We start from the raw sequence: 15,723 nt of genomic DNA on the forward strand, positions 1-15,723 counted from the left end.
AGGGTACATGGCTGGAATTTGATGATGATGGTTCAATGCCAATAATTATTCCAATATTTCTCTAATACAGTACAGAGTAACCAGCTTTGGTTTCTCTTAACTGTCTTTTACCAGCCTTGCTTATTATATTGTCTATTTGCTTATGTAATTGGCCATCTTTACTAAAAAAAATTGTGCCTAAAGTGCTGAAATATTTTACAAGTTCTATTTCTTTTTTTAAAATTGATTTTATCATGGAAAAACTAAATTAAAATTTACCATTTTAGTAAGAAAAAGGGAAGACAAATTTAAACAGATGATAAACATGAAGGCTGGTGCAACATGACTCAATATTGATTGATAAAATTTATTTTGGGTGGTATTATGAAATACCACCCATAACCGATTGGAAACTTGCAACACTGTTAATCTGCTGATATGAACATTGCTCTACAAATAACAAATCACACTTGCCAGGTAATGTAACTCAATATGATATATAAAATAACTTGAATTTAGCTATTCTACAATACAATCCACTATATTCTACTTTTCAATCCATATAATGAAATCAATATCACGAGTAATTATTTATTGTGTATGTATGAAATGCATAGACTCACTAGTTCTTCATCAAGCACATAGTAGCAAGCTGGTATATGACAGCCTGCAATATTTTCAAGCATTTTTTCCTATCACACAAATAAGAAAATTTCTAGAACAAGTATCTCTTGAAAATTCTTTAATTTTGTTAAATAATTAAACTTGAAATAATTATTTTCTCTTAAAACAAGTGTACTTTCAAATACTCATAAAAAGTTAAAATTAATGAAATTATTTCCTTCAGTTTATAGCATGAATCACCATACCTAACATGTCCACTTTCAAAGCTGCCTTGACGTGAATGGGAATGCAGACTACTGTAACCAGACAGACGTGACTGTTCGCTGGGATTCCTAGAGTGACCTAATTCAGAATCTCCTTGATGTTGCTCCTTTTTTCCTTCATCCTCAGCATTTTCTGTTGATGTTAGGGTATCTAGAAAGGTTTATCAAATTCCTAAAATTTAGCTTTCATGCTAGTAATATAAATGGCATGCATCATATGTGAGCAAAACAAGAAAAATATATATTATTGTATGGCAAATCACTTTGTAAATTTGTAAACCCTCTACATAAAAGAGATTCTCAAACTTTAATATATGCCCATTAATCTCCTGCATACAAGCTCCTAACTCATGTTCTAAACTCTACACCTCATTTTCAATCTCTTGATCATCAGCAAAATCCTTGCCACCAAGGTGCTGTTTCAGCAGGTGAAAGTTGTTTGTGGCGAGATCAGAAATGTAAAGTCAACGTTGAAGGAATTCTTGAATTCTTTCCAGTGTTACTGTAGTTGTATGAAGTCTCACACTGTCATGCAGGAGCAATATTCCTCTTGTCAGTAGGCCTGGACATTTTCGGTGAATTAGGAACTCTGTAAACAATCTACTGCACTGACTACTTTGTCTATTGTTATTCACTTGTCATTTAGGATCATGTGTTCCACCCATCTTAACAGGGCAACCAGATTGGTCTTCACTGTGAAGTGTCCCAGCAAGAAATGCTGGACCCAGCTGTAAACTGATGTACATGACAAACATTTTGCCATAAATAGGATGCATCTCTTTATGAATGTCCTTTGCAGGAAGTCCTTTTGCCCACAAGAACTGCAAACAGTAAGCTGTTCGATAGTTGTGCTCTTCTCGAGCACAGTTGCCATTTTAGACTGCTGAAAACTACTATAAAACATGCGCATTTATTATATGTAACTTCATCATTTCTAGATTGTGCCGCTACCTAGATGCACACTGAAAACCATTCATGTCAAATTTATTTGTTCTGCTTTTGTTCATAACTTACTGACTTTCTTTTGCTCATACAATGCCCAAAATTAATCATGACCAAAAAAGAAAGCAGAACACAGAACATGTGTTCTGCTTTCTTTTTTGGTCATGATTCCAAAGAGGTCAACTGTTCCAAAGAGGAAATTGAAAGAAATGGGTCAGGAATTAAGAGCACAGAAGGTAAATAAGTAAATAAAGAATTAGACATAAAAACTGCTGCAGAGCAATGTTGTTAAATCAGAACTAGGTTGGCAATGTGTCCAGAATGTAAGATGAGAGATGGAAAGATGATATCTGAGAAATAGCAGTGCCCACAAGAGAGAACAATCTCAGAAGTGGAATACAACAGCAACCAACAAAACTGACTTCTTTAACCTTCCCAACCACTCTTTGGATTTAATATTAAAAAATCTTATTAGATAATTGTTTCATGATTAAGATATCAACTTAGGCAAGGCTTGTTTTAAATTAAGACACCTGTAAAATAATTGAGTACTGAAACTAGTACCGAACTAGTACTGAAAGTTTTTCAGTACTGAAAAATTCATGGCCACCAGGAAAAGAATTCAAATATGAAAATATGTTAACTGTCAATAAAAAAAAAATCAAGCTATAGACAACAGAAAGTAAAATTAAATGACAAAAATGACATGTAACTATTGTATATTCAAGTTCAGTCATATACCCAACACACACAGAAAATATGAAGTCAGAACCTGCTACCTAAATAATGGTAAACTACACGTTATTATTATTATTCTGGGCAACTCCATGGAATGGAATCTTTTAGACTCATCAAGTGCTAAACATCATGCCAAGCATTATCCAACATTCACAAAGCATCTATTTTACTTCTCTTTGAACTCAAAAGGTTGCCTGTCAGTAATGGCACCCACAACTGGCTGGCAACCTATTCCCCTCATTCACCACCACTTTCCAAGCAAAAAAAAAATCTAGTCCTTACATCCCTGCTAATTACACTCTTGCTCAGTTTCCATGGATGACCCCCTAGTTCTCCCACCACCAGATGTCTCAATCATATCATATCCCTTTTCTGCTTATCAACCAATTTCTGTAACCCCACAAATCTTCAACATGTCCTCATAAGGTTCATTCCATAGACCTGTTAATCATTTTGGTCACTCGCCTTTGAATCCTCTCCATCTCCTCCTTATCCCCACAAAATCTAGGTGACCAAATCTGTGCACAGTAGTCAAGATGAGGTCTCGACCAAGGCTCTATAAAGAGGTATAATAACCTGCCTGTCTCTGCTCGTTAGGTTATTCTTCAGTAACTGAATAATTTGATGCACAGCTTTAGCCACTTTTGCAATATGCCCTCTAAACTTTAGAGAGCATATTGCAAAATCTCTCCATACCCCCCCCCAAGTCCCTGGCTTCATCCATTTCCTGGAGTACAGTACCATCAGTGTGGTACACATCACAATCTTTATACCCCAAAATGCATAATCTTACACTTTGCCACATTAAACTGGTATCTATTCTCCTTTGCCCAGACTCATCCTGCAAAATTCTAATATCTTTATTAACTATTGCTGTATTCAGTTTGGCATCACTGACAAACAACTTAATATAATAAATTTAGTTAAATCCTTTATCCAAGTGTGTACAAACAAAGTTTGCACCTGAAAGTATCTTCAGGACTGGGGTAAAGTGGTACAACACCAGGCAACTCCTTGCAAAGGTGGAGCAAGCTACCAACACGCCTATCTCCCATAATGCAAAACATCTCCTTGCGATATGTATAATGTTATGCATTAAGGTAAGGGCCACTACCCAGACTAGTTTTGACCTTTATTGAGGTCTCTTCAGTGAGAGCCAGGCCCAAGTGGAGATACCAGGCAGAAGCATTAGCAAGGTCATCTCCTCCTATAGGAGCTGCCAAACAGTGTGCCACCTTTTTATTAAATTACTCTGAATTTAGAGAAAGATGTTGAAAGTTTTTATTTTTCACTTGGTCAGAATATAATAAATTTAGTTTAATCCTTTATCTAAGTGTGTTTGCACACACTTGGATAAAGGTGTGTTTACAACTTTACCCCAGTAAAGTTCCCACTGAAGAGACCTCAATAAAGGTCAAAACTAGTCTGGGTAGTAGCCCTTACCTTAATGCATAACATTATACATATCCGCAAGGAGATGTGTTTTGCATTATGGGAGATAGGAGTGTTGGTAGCTTGCTCCACCTTTGCAAGGAGTTGTCTGGTGTTGTACCACTTTACCCCAGTCCTGAAGATACTTTCAGGTGCAAACTTTGTTTGCACACACTTGGATAAAGGATTAAACTAAATTTATTATATTCTGAACAAAAAAAAAACTTTCAACATCTTTCTCTAAATCCAGAGTAATTTAATAAAAAGGTGGCACACCGTTTGGCAGCTCCTATAGGAGGAGATGACCTTGCTAATACTTCTGCCTGGTATCTCCACTTGGGCCTGGCTCCCACTGAAGAGACCTCAATAAAGGTCGAAACTAGTCTGGGTAGTGGCCCTTCCCTTAATGCATAACATTATACATATCTGCAAGGAGATGCATTTTGCATTATGGGAGATACTGAGATAGGAGTGTTGGTAGCTTGCTCCACCTTTGCAAGGAGTTGCCTGGTGTTGTACCACTTTACCCCAGTTCTGAAGATACTTTCACACTTGGATAAAGGATTAAACTAAATTTATTATATTCTGACAAAAAAAAAACTTTCAAACAATTTAATTGATCCTTTCCTATATTGTTAATGTACAAATTAAATAGTAGCAGTCCAAGAAGTCCCGTGGAATGCCACTAGTCACAAGCCTTCTACTGGATGGACTCTACTCCTGAATAATCTATGGTCTGGTTATTTCCATCAACTAACCTCTTATCCATTTCACCAAGTTGATATCCCATGTGCTGCAATTTATTAATTAGAATTCCATACAGTATCCTGTTAAAAGCTTTTGCACAATTCAGCAGTATCACTGTAAACTCATTACCTTTAATAATTCAATATACATGATGATTAGCAAAATATACTTAAAAGGAGAGGGGAGGGAGGTTTTATCTCTGTAAAATTTGGGAAATGACAAAATAATTCAATATAATTGGTCTGTAAGCAATATTTTTTCAAAAAAATTCTGCACCTTTTCATGTGATTATTTGCGCATTTCCATGTTATAAATAAAAAAAAAAATAAAAAAAAAATTAAAATCAATTGATAAGTGTGAGTAATACAAAACAGGAAAATAATTAAATGCTAAAACTGAACTTAAAAATTTATCATTCATATTAGCCACTTTCTTTTAAAACTATTCACCTGAAATGAGACCACCAGGTGTCTTACGAGGTAAACTTCCAAAACCTGTGCTTCCACTGGCAATACTTTCACTGCCATCTTCACCTTTCGAGGCAAAAAAGTATTCTCCTGGGTTTTCACAATTCAGTTTTGACTGAGGAAAAGAAGGACTTAAAAAAAAAAATAATAACAACAGAATTATATAGTTCAAGCCTTACTATTTTAAAATAATTACTATCTTTAATGTATTGACATAAATACGAATGATAATTTTGATTTTATCTTAAACTATAAACACCAAGTCTGATTTGAATTTATATTTATTATATGCACAAATTAACATAACATTCAGCATATAATTTTGTGCATGGCTCATACACAAAATTGGCTACCACAACTGTCATTTAAGTTGTGGTAGCTTAAAGTGTAAAAATGATAAACACTGGCTATTTCAATTCAACAGAAAAGAGTCGATCTAATTAAAAAAAAAAAAAAATCTCCTGTCAAGGCTAAAGAAAGTGAGCCAAGTAAGTACTCAATAATATAAGCACATAAACACAAGAAAGATATTTAATTAACCAAATATCTTGCCTCTTACATAGATCCCATTATAAATTCGAACGTTTATTCAAAGAAAGCGTAGAGGCCTTACTCCATCGTCCTAACTGGAATCGGAATGACTGTATATCTATATCAAAAATCTGGGAAAGTCTAATCAGGATAACTCATTAATTCATATTAATTTTATGCTATTTAATATTATTAATTAATATCTTTATTTCAATCATGCTTAAAAATATTCCGTTTGTACTTAGTGACATAACATCATGCGGCTTGTTCTATTTTTAAATGATCTATTGTTAGTATTCCACCTTGTATTTTTTTTTTTAAATACTGTTCTTGTAGTGCCACTGAAGATGGTCTGCTATTTCCAGACCGAAATATTTGCTTAATTAAATATCTTTCTTGTGTTTACGTGCTTATATTATTCAGTCTTTATGTCACAAGTATCCTTAAAACACCAAGTAAGTACTTGTAATGCAGAAGGTTTGCTGCAATTTATTAGTGGCTACTTTAATGATAGGTTTGGTGTTACTACTGCATGGCACTGCTTTAATTTCAGAAAGAAATACATTCTCAGCAACAAAGCAATGTTAGCCAAGTAATTGTTTTACATAAAAATTGGTAAAACAGTCACTGAATATCTAGTTGAACAACATGATTTGCAGTACTGTCTGCAACATTTTATTTCTTTCTCTCCTTCCTTCATACAATCCTGCTCTCAATTTTGGTCTGAGTGTATTACAATGGTCACAGAACCTTCAGCAATATAAGAAAAACTATGTAATATGAAGGTAAGCCCTCCCCCCTCCCAACACATACAATGTGTCAAAACCGAGTAATGCTACTAGTACAGCTCTGTGCAGGAAAAGAAACTCTCTCTGCAACCTCCCCCTTCTAGTCATAGGTTTTTGAAATTTCCATGTTTCACTACCTCCTAAGTCAAGACCCCATAATCACTCTAAGGTGGCTACAATGCCCAATTGCAGCCAATGTAGACATCTTAGTTAAGGACAGATCTTCTGATCCTATAATAAGATTCAACATTCTTGTACCCACTGAATCTCCACCATCATATACTGTTTCAAGTAATCATCTCTCAATAAGTGTACAAATTCCGTTTTGTTCCTGCCATGTGATCTTTCCTCCTTCCAGTCTGTCTCTGAAGTTGCCCCATAATAATTACTCAACTTTTACTCATTGTACTAATCTTCTGATGTATGTTTTCCACATCATCCCTGGTGCCCCCCCCCCCTTGCCTACAGCAGCAACCAATTTTCTATTTTGTTTTATTGGCCTCAATCTCACACCACATGGCTTCAAAAGAACTGCCATCTGCCCAACTGATTCCTAATTGCTGCCAACTAATCTTGTTGGCAGCAATCCATCTGCTTCCATCAGCAGTACTCCCCCCCCCATACTGTCCACTATATTATTATTATTATTATTATTTTGACACCTCCAGGGAGTCCAAAGACTCATCGAGGGAGAGTGTGCCGACAGCATCGAACGATTGGCCCCCTTCCAACTACTAACCGCGCTCAAACTTACTTAACTGAGCCATTAGTAGCAGAGGCTCTACCAATCGACCAACCTTCGCCGGCATGAAAGTGCAAATATCCTCCATGAAAGTGCTAAACCCATCATTCTATCCCTATAACTACATCAATCTACTGTTAGCCAAGTGAATGCCTATAACTTTTTTTGGCGAGATTTTGCTACCCAATCCCAAACGCCTCCATCTTATTCCTTCTTGATATCTCTGGCATTAGTATATACAAACTGTAGCTTCCCCCTTTACATCCTGAATTGACTACTTTATTCAATACTGTTAGCTCAGACTAGATCAACACTCATCTACATAGGCTGAGTATGAATTGGGTTCTTCTTGAAAGACTTATGTTTTTCTTTCCCCTTTCTCTCTCTCTCTCCTCTATTGCTTTTGGTACATTGCGTCTTCTACCCAAAAATGAGAATTTTGGGTAGAATGAGAAACTTTGCAGTGCTTAAGGATCAAAGTTGGATAACTGGAAGGAGGCTTCCATATTGCTTTTTAAGGAATGTGGAGAATCAACCAGGCTGCTGACGTGACATCCAATTCTCACCTTCTGGGATGAACCCAGTTAGCAGGTATTCTATCTGGACATTAAACAAATGAGGATGGGTGAGTTTCAGCATACCAAATTGCATTCTTATTGGCTTAAATCAAAATCTAAAATGATGGAACAATGATATGAAATGGACAGAATTTCATGCCACTGTGGTGTCGACCAGTTAAACAAGGCTCCTGTTGTTTTCATCAAGGAACCAGAGTGAACAGCAAAGATCAGTTACTGGAACAAATCCCAACCCACCATCAGCAGAGTTCAAGATTGATACAATCAACATAAGCATCATCAATGGAAAAGAAATGGAACTAGCAGAACAATTGGATAAATACCAAATCAACATGAGAGGCATTAATGAAATAAGACAAAATCAAGAGAGATTTTTCTGAGCAACAAATACAAGATGTTATTATATTCAGGCAATGACGATAATGGAAAAGAAGGAGTAGCTATAGTATTCAACACTAAATATCAGGATAATGTTATTGAATGGCAAGCAGTATAAAAGAGTGATGTGGGCAAATATCAGAATGGGGAACTGGAAAAAAACTCATTTGTGTTTGTAGTTCCACAGAAGGTTCTAAATAAGAGATGGAGAATTTTTTTTTGAGGCATCAGAAAAGGAAGCGAGCACCACTAAAAAGGAAAAGTTGGACCTTGTCGTAGATTTAAAGAGCAGAGGGGAAAATGTTTACCAGACATATAGAAATGTTTTGGGAATATTTTGAGAAAAGCTAATAATAATGGTAAGTGCCTGTTAAATCTCTGTTGAGGACATGGACTAGTAATTACTAACACTGTTCCAACATAAAGATGTGCAGAGATTCTCATGGAGAGAAGATGCAAGAAATAAGAAAGACTCATTACCTAAGTTATTGTTGACAGCAATATTTTCCCACTGGTTCACAACAGAAGATTTGAAACAGAAAGTCATCACTCTTTAGTTTAGAGCAGGATAAAAAAGAATATCACGGTGAAAAGAAAGGTGTGTAAGAAAGTTTCAAAATGAATCAAAAGTTGAGCAGATTTCAGAGATGAACTGTGAATACACCAATATCATCATTTATTTATAATTTTACAATTATAAATAGGGAAACCAATCAAAACAAATAAGTAGTGTGTGTGTGCACTAAGATAGGACTTGGAAGTTATGACGTGAAGGAAAACCAGGCTTCTCTGTCATATGCTAATTGATTCATCTCCGATGCAGAGTTTGGGGAAAACTGGGAGAATATTGCTGATGTATTTCCAATATGGAGTTCGTGGGTCTGCATCTTTCTTTTTCCATCTGCAGGGGCATAGAGGATGGATGTCTAAGTTGGTGGCTGAGCCATTTTATTTGGTTTCTTTGAATAGTGCAGACTAGAGGATCTTGCTGGGTTTCATCTAATATAGTAGAGTTGGGAATGTGGTCTTCCCAGGAGTAATCCAGGATATTTCTTAGACAAGTAGTTCCAAAGCTATTTATAATATTGGTCGCTGCTTTTGTTGAGATGTTCCAGGTCTGGGAGCCGTACAGATAGATGGACTGGCTGGTGCACTTGTAAAGACGAATCTTCATCTCCTTTGAGATGAGGCTCGACTTCCATACTTTATTAAGACTTCTGTGGGACTGCAGTGCTTTCTGTTTTCTTGTTTTAACGTCTGTTGAGGAATCTGAGATGTGTGATCCAAGGTATACAAAGTCCTCTACTTCACTTCTTCAAAGTGATCATTTTGATTTATATAGAATGTGCCCATCTATTTGACGTTTTAATATCTTTGTTTTTTGGGAACTTATTTTTAGTCCAAATATTTCTGTGGTTCTCCTAAGGCTGTTGAAGTGGTTTTGGCATCTGCAATGTTGGATCCAAAGGTCTTCAAAGGTGCATCTGTATATATGGGTCTTTGGTAAGGATTCCAGATTTAACTTTCATTAATTTAAAAATATAGTCAATCACTATGATGAAGAGATATGGGGCCAGAGTACATCTCTGTAGGACTCCTGTAGTGATGGAAAAACTGTCTGCTTTGTCTCCGTTAACTAGTACTGTGGCTTGCTATCCCTGGTAGGGTGCCTTGATTGCCCTGATAAGTTTAGGTGGAATGCCATAAAGTTTGAGCATTTCCCATAGTCGTTCCCTGTCAACAGAATCAAATGCTTTAGTAAAGTCAATAAAGTTCAAAAGCAATGGTAGATTCTTGTCCTTTGAACCCTCTATTAGTCTTCTGATGCAGTGAATGTGTTCTAGAGTATCACGTTTTTTGAGAAATCCAGCCTGGTTTGTACGAAGTAATGGAGTTATATGTGGTTCAATTCTATCTCTGTCTATTTAACAACAGACAGAAAAATCAGAACTCCATGGTGAACTCAGGAAGTTCAAGAAGCGGTCAAGGAAAAGTAGAATGCTTGACTGGTGGACTCAGGCAGTTAAAGAACACCAATATCAAATTTAAAAAAATGAAAGGGTTTGAAAACCAGAACTAAACCTTGAAGAATCAATGGCAAACCCTGAAGAAAATACTGAATTATTCAGCCAGAGAGGTAAGTGGTGAGGTTGTTTGCATAAACAGAAAAATCAGAACTCCATGGTGAACTCAGGAAGTTCAAGAATCGGTCAAGGAAAAGTAGAATGTTTGACTGCTTTAACTTCCTGAGGCAAAGAAGTCAAAGTAAGTCAGTTAAAAGTTAAAGTAGGTCAGCTTGCACTCTTAGAGAATATAGAGAAGAATGTAAAGAAGCAAAGTGCTGTGTAAAACTAGCTAAACAAAAATCATGGTAAGAACACAGAAAATAAATATCAGGGAAATTGTAAAATATTAAGAAGGATATTAAAAAACTTCAGAAAGGAAGGAAAGTACCGTAAAAGGAATCAAAGACAATAAAGGTGACATCAAAACTGAAGAAAGATATTCTAGATGTCTGGAGTGATTATTTTGAGGGACTGCTAAATGAAATAGTGACAGCATGGTGGTAAAAAATGCCCAAAAGTATCACATGCAATGAGGAACACATATCAATATATGAAGCAAAAAAGCCCATTAAAAGTCCAAAATGTAGAAAGGAAGCGGATAGATGATATTTGACCATAAATGCTCAAATATAGAGGTATAAAAGTTTTACAATGGCTACACTACATAATTTAGAAGGAATGGTCAAAGGGTTGAATTTGAGATTATTGGAGTAGAGCTCTCATAGTATCCATCTATAAAGAGGGGAAATAAAATTGAGTGTGAAAATACAGAGGAATTTCCCTACTAAGTGTTCCCGGTAAGATTTCTGCAAGTATACTTGAGAAAAAGTTAAGAAAAATTATGGAAGGGAGGTTTGGAGAAGAACATGAATTCAGGCCAAATAGAAGTTGTCAGGATAAGATTTTTATTTTAAAATAAATAGTTGAGAAATATTCCCAAATCATGGGAATAAAACAAGGATCTACATTTAAATTTTGTAAATCTGGAAAAGGCATATGACAGATGACAAGAAAAATGCAGGTCAAAATGCTACAGCTATATGGTGTACATTATATCAGGAAATACATAGTTGTCTTTCAGTTGCAACTCAGCAGTTAAGCTGAAGTTGGTTGATTGCTTGATTAGGACATACTGGTGCAAGGGCAGCAAAGGTCACACTGTGCCAAACCAAAGGTTACAGCTGTACTCAAGAAAATAATAATAAAGCAGTAATAAACAGATAAAACAGTAAATAACACCACGTGCAAAGGGTAAATTTTAAAAATTTAAAGCAAAATTTAAATCCACATATAAACAGAATTTATAATCAAACGTGTCTGTATAAATTAATTCCTTTTAAAAAAAACTTCATTCAAATTATCTGAGTCTGATAAGATCTACCCGAGTGTACATGGATTACCCAGTGTAGTAAAAAATTCATTCCTTTCTAAAATGAAGTGCTGATGTTCCACCAGAATTGACAAATGGCAAGACGTGTGTTGCATTGTTCATAAATAGGTGGGTCATTGACCCTAAGTAAATATGAATATGTAACATGTATTATTTCTGGGAAAATTCCCATGTTACTTCTCTAAAATAAACTATTATTTTAATGGCTAATATAGCTACTTTCGTTAAGGAGTGCCCCTGTTTTTTAAAATGTCATTGGCTCTTAACTCAAATTTTAGGGCATTACTGAAGTGTTATAAAACTAATATATGAAGAACGATATAGGAAGAAAATTCAGACATACCTTTTTTTGGATGTTGTTTGCTGTCTCCTTATCCCAGCAATATGCATTCATCTGCTGTTAAGCTGTTAAAGGAAGAGGGTTCTGGGAAAGTGGGGGGGATTATTTGAAAAAAACCCATTTTTTTTTAATATGTATAATATTATTATTAAGGGTGGGTAGAGAGCATTTGAGAGAAGGATCTGAAGATAAAAATTATTTTTTGGGGGGAAGAGGAGGGATTGATGGGAAAAAATCAGGGGTGGGAGTAATGGGGTGCGAGCCGTTTCGACAGTGCGAAGTACATCTTCGGAATTCGTGGGGGAAGGCTTCCAAAGATGGTGCACTGTCAAAATGGCTCACACCCCATTACTCCCACCCCTGATTTTTTCTCGTCAATCCCTCCTCTTCCCCCCAAAAATAATTTCTATCTTCAGATCCTTCTCATCCCCCTCCCAAACGCTCTCAATAATACATATAAAAAAAAAGGTTTGTTTTTTTTTAATATGTATTATTACAAATAATTCCCCCACATTCCCAAAGCTCCCTTCCTTTAACAGCTTAACAGCAGATAAATGCATATTGCTGGGATAAGAAGACAGCAAATAACATCCAAAAAAGGTATGTCTGAATTTTCCTCCTATATCATTCTTCATATATTAGTTTTATAACACTTCAGTAATGCACTAGATTTGAGTAAAGAGCCAATAACATTTTAAAAAAAAGGGGCACTCCTAAACGAAAGTAGGCTATATTAAATGAATGTGCAAGATTACTACAACCTATGCAAAGTCTAGCAAGATCAACTTCCTTTCTCGTCTGTTTCTACATTGATTGACTGTCAATGCTTAATTTCTGGATTAATCTTGTGCAATTTATTGGTCAGTGCTTTTCACACAATGATTGCCACTGGATTACTAACTCTGATCATACAAATTGTCTGTACAGGACTGACAGACAGTACCAGGAAAATGTATGAGCTGATCTAGCAGCTGTATCTGCAGTTTCATTTCCCTTAATTTCCAATGCAAACAGGGATCCGACAGAGCTGAATTTCTAAATGAAGGACCTTCAATTTGCAAAATAGATGAGGTGGCCTGTAAAGAACTCAATGAGTCTATATAAATTACACATTTGGTATCAGTTTTCTTTTATATGCACAAGCTCCAGCTGAATTGGAATCTGGTTGGATATGACAAAGTGTCAGGAAATACAACAGTAGATCAATCAACAAAGATCTCAGATTTTGAACCTGAGATGGGAAGGAAATCAGTGTTCTGCTCTGTGAGCAACTGTATGTAGACGGATGGAGTGCAAACCTGCCATGGAGGAATGCTATCACGTTCAAGCATGGATAATTTTGTCAAAATTCATGCTAATAACATGCATAATCTCGCTAACATGCATACCAAGAAGTTGCATGGCAGTCTAATGTGAATGCAATATTGAGCTTTCTAAAGCAGAGAAAAGATATTAATCTATGCAGGACTCTGGTTTTCTCATAGTCAAGCGACAAATATTTCTGTCTGATTGACAGAGCAGGTTCATTTGCCTTGACGCAAATACTTTGATTGGGTGATATGTGAAAAGCATTAGTAGCTATCCATAATCCTTGATGATGGACAGGATCCAACCATCACAGACTACTCTGCTATGCAGAACTGTGGACTTGGGACCCATAATCAAGCAATGAACATACAAGTGCCAATAAAGGTGAAGCAATGAAGACTGATCTGCACTCCATTCAGAAGAGGAGAAAGTGAGAAGGAGATTGAATACTCTCTTGCCCTAAGTTGATAAATGTGTACAAGAAAATCGAGAACTTGGCTTCCGATGCTGCTGGAATAACACTTCTCCGATTCTTCTGGATTGTTGAAGTTATCTTTCAATTACCCTCATGTTACAAGAAGGACAGTAAATAGTGAAATCTTCAATGGCATATCTCCAGGATATGTCAAGCTTTTTTCATATCAAAGAACACTAAAACCAGATATCATTTCAGGAATGCATCTCTAATACATGTTTCTAAACGGACCAAACAGTCCAACATTGAATGATGTCTAAGAAAGTCGCATTGTGTGTTGGAGAGAAGATGACTGCATTCTAAATACCAGAGAAGTCTAACAATACCCATTTTCTCCGATATCTTACATAGACAGCTAGTCAGAGCAAACCAAACAATTACCTGCAGCTGGTTGGTAATTGTTTGCTTTTGTTGAATCCTTTCTGAGTTTAGAAGAGTAGAAGGGCTCTTTTCATCTCCTCCTTAACACAGGCTTACTGTGTTAAGGATGGCTCTATGCTCTAGCATATTGGTAGAAAAGTTGAACCACTGTTTCTCTTGTTGCTCTTTCAATATTAAAAATACAGGTGGAGCTGTTGCTGAGATTCTAGCAAAATTTTCTTCCAAAGTGTCTGCAAAGTGACTTTAGGAATAATTCTCCATTACATTCCAAGGTAGACAAATGGTGAGTACTATATCTACCTTTCATTATCTGGGTTTTATCCCATACAATTTTTGCACTGGCTGTTTGATTAATCGATGATGTAAATTGTATCCAAGATTATTTCCGACTCTGAAGTCTCAAATACCATGCTTTAGTTTGAGCACGTTTAAAAAGCAATTAGATTCATGTGGTTGGACATCGCCAAAATATATCCCGTGCTCCATCTAGAATTTTTAGGCTGCCTGACACTGGATTATTCCAGAGCTTCACGCAGAGTTGGAATAGAGATGATGTTTTTGGAATTGTGGATGTTGATGCCTGGACAAAATCTTACATTACTTCACTGCTTCATTGACAGGTGTTTAACTGCTTCAGTATTAAATTTTTCAAGATAGGAAAAAAGTATTCCAGTCAACCTGGTCCATTTCCCCACACAGGCATAGGACAAATAACAAGTAAATGATCGCTTCTATAGATGTTCTCTTCAATATTTGCAATGAGCAGTGGAAAAATCTCAAGGGAGCATGGCACATGGTAATCATTAGCTGTCTGCATTTAGTGATAGAAGAATTTTGTTGCAAAGTTAAATTCTGTAACATCAAAAGATTTGATCAGAGATTTCCATATGTAACTTAATAATCAGTCTTTCGTTTTTTATTCAGTGATCTGTACAAATGGATGACAGTAACAGATTCCTTCAGAAGTCTGTAATAAAGGTTTTTTTTTTATATATATAAAAGGCATAGCTGAAAAATTCTGATCAACCACATGGTTGGTATTAAGTATGGCTGGCTAAACAAGATCTATGTTTTGTTTTGTGATCAACATCTGCAATGTTCTTTCTTTCTAATCTCAAATCCATGGCTTACCTGTCCTGTTTAGGCTAACTACACGAACATGGAAGTCTATATACTCGATCTATGGATGTGCTATTTTTGTAGAAAGGTGTGCTATTTTTGTGAGACCTGAAGAGGCTATGAACAGCTCGAATTGGTTTGAAAGTAATTCTGATGTTGTGATCTTTGAAAAAAGATGCTATTTTAATTGACACTTCCAATATATGGTACTATGTTGGAATGTGTATTGGATATTCTAGTTACTGGGGTAGTAGAGTTCAAAAATAAAATATTATCGACAGTTTTCCTCTGTCTTGTTCTGTCTTCTTCAGTTAATCATTTTGACTAACAGAAAACATTCTCTTCTTTAGAGCATAGATCATGTCTCATTCATGAGGATGGTGAAGGAATGAGGCATGAAGATGTCTTGTATGTGTAGGTTTACAACATTTCAAGA

General features: G+C 35.9%; 1 protein-coding gene across 3 annotated transcripts in view; it reads right to left on the reverse strand.

Moving 5' to 3' along the window:
- Positions 1–15,723, reverse strand: part of LOC150110636 (EEIG family member 2) — a 140,141-nt gene that overhangs the window by 56,754 nt on the left and 67,664 nt on the right. For all 3 annotated transcript variants that reach the window (XM_090399984.1, XM_090399976.1, XM_090399968.1), the window contains exons 5-6: positions 5,174–5,322; positions 849–1,017 (exon numbers count right to left, since the gene is read on the reverse strand). In XM_090399984.1, coding sequence (XP_090256110.1) covers positions 849–1,017; positions 5,174–5,322 — 318 coding nt within the window. The remainder of the gene's footprint in view (positions 1–848; positions 1,018–5,173; positions 5,323–15,723) is intronic.

Source organism: Typopeltis vanoorti, chromosome 1 (assembly GCF_054136105.1).
Source record: "Typopeltis vanoorti isolate ZY-2024b chromosome 1, IOZ_Tvanoo_1.0, whole genome shotgun sequence".
NCBI lineage: Eukaryota > Metazoa > Arthropoda > Arachnida > Uropygi > Thelyphonidae > Typopeltis > Typopeltis vanoorti.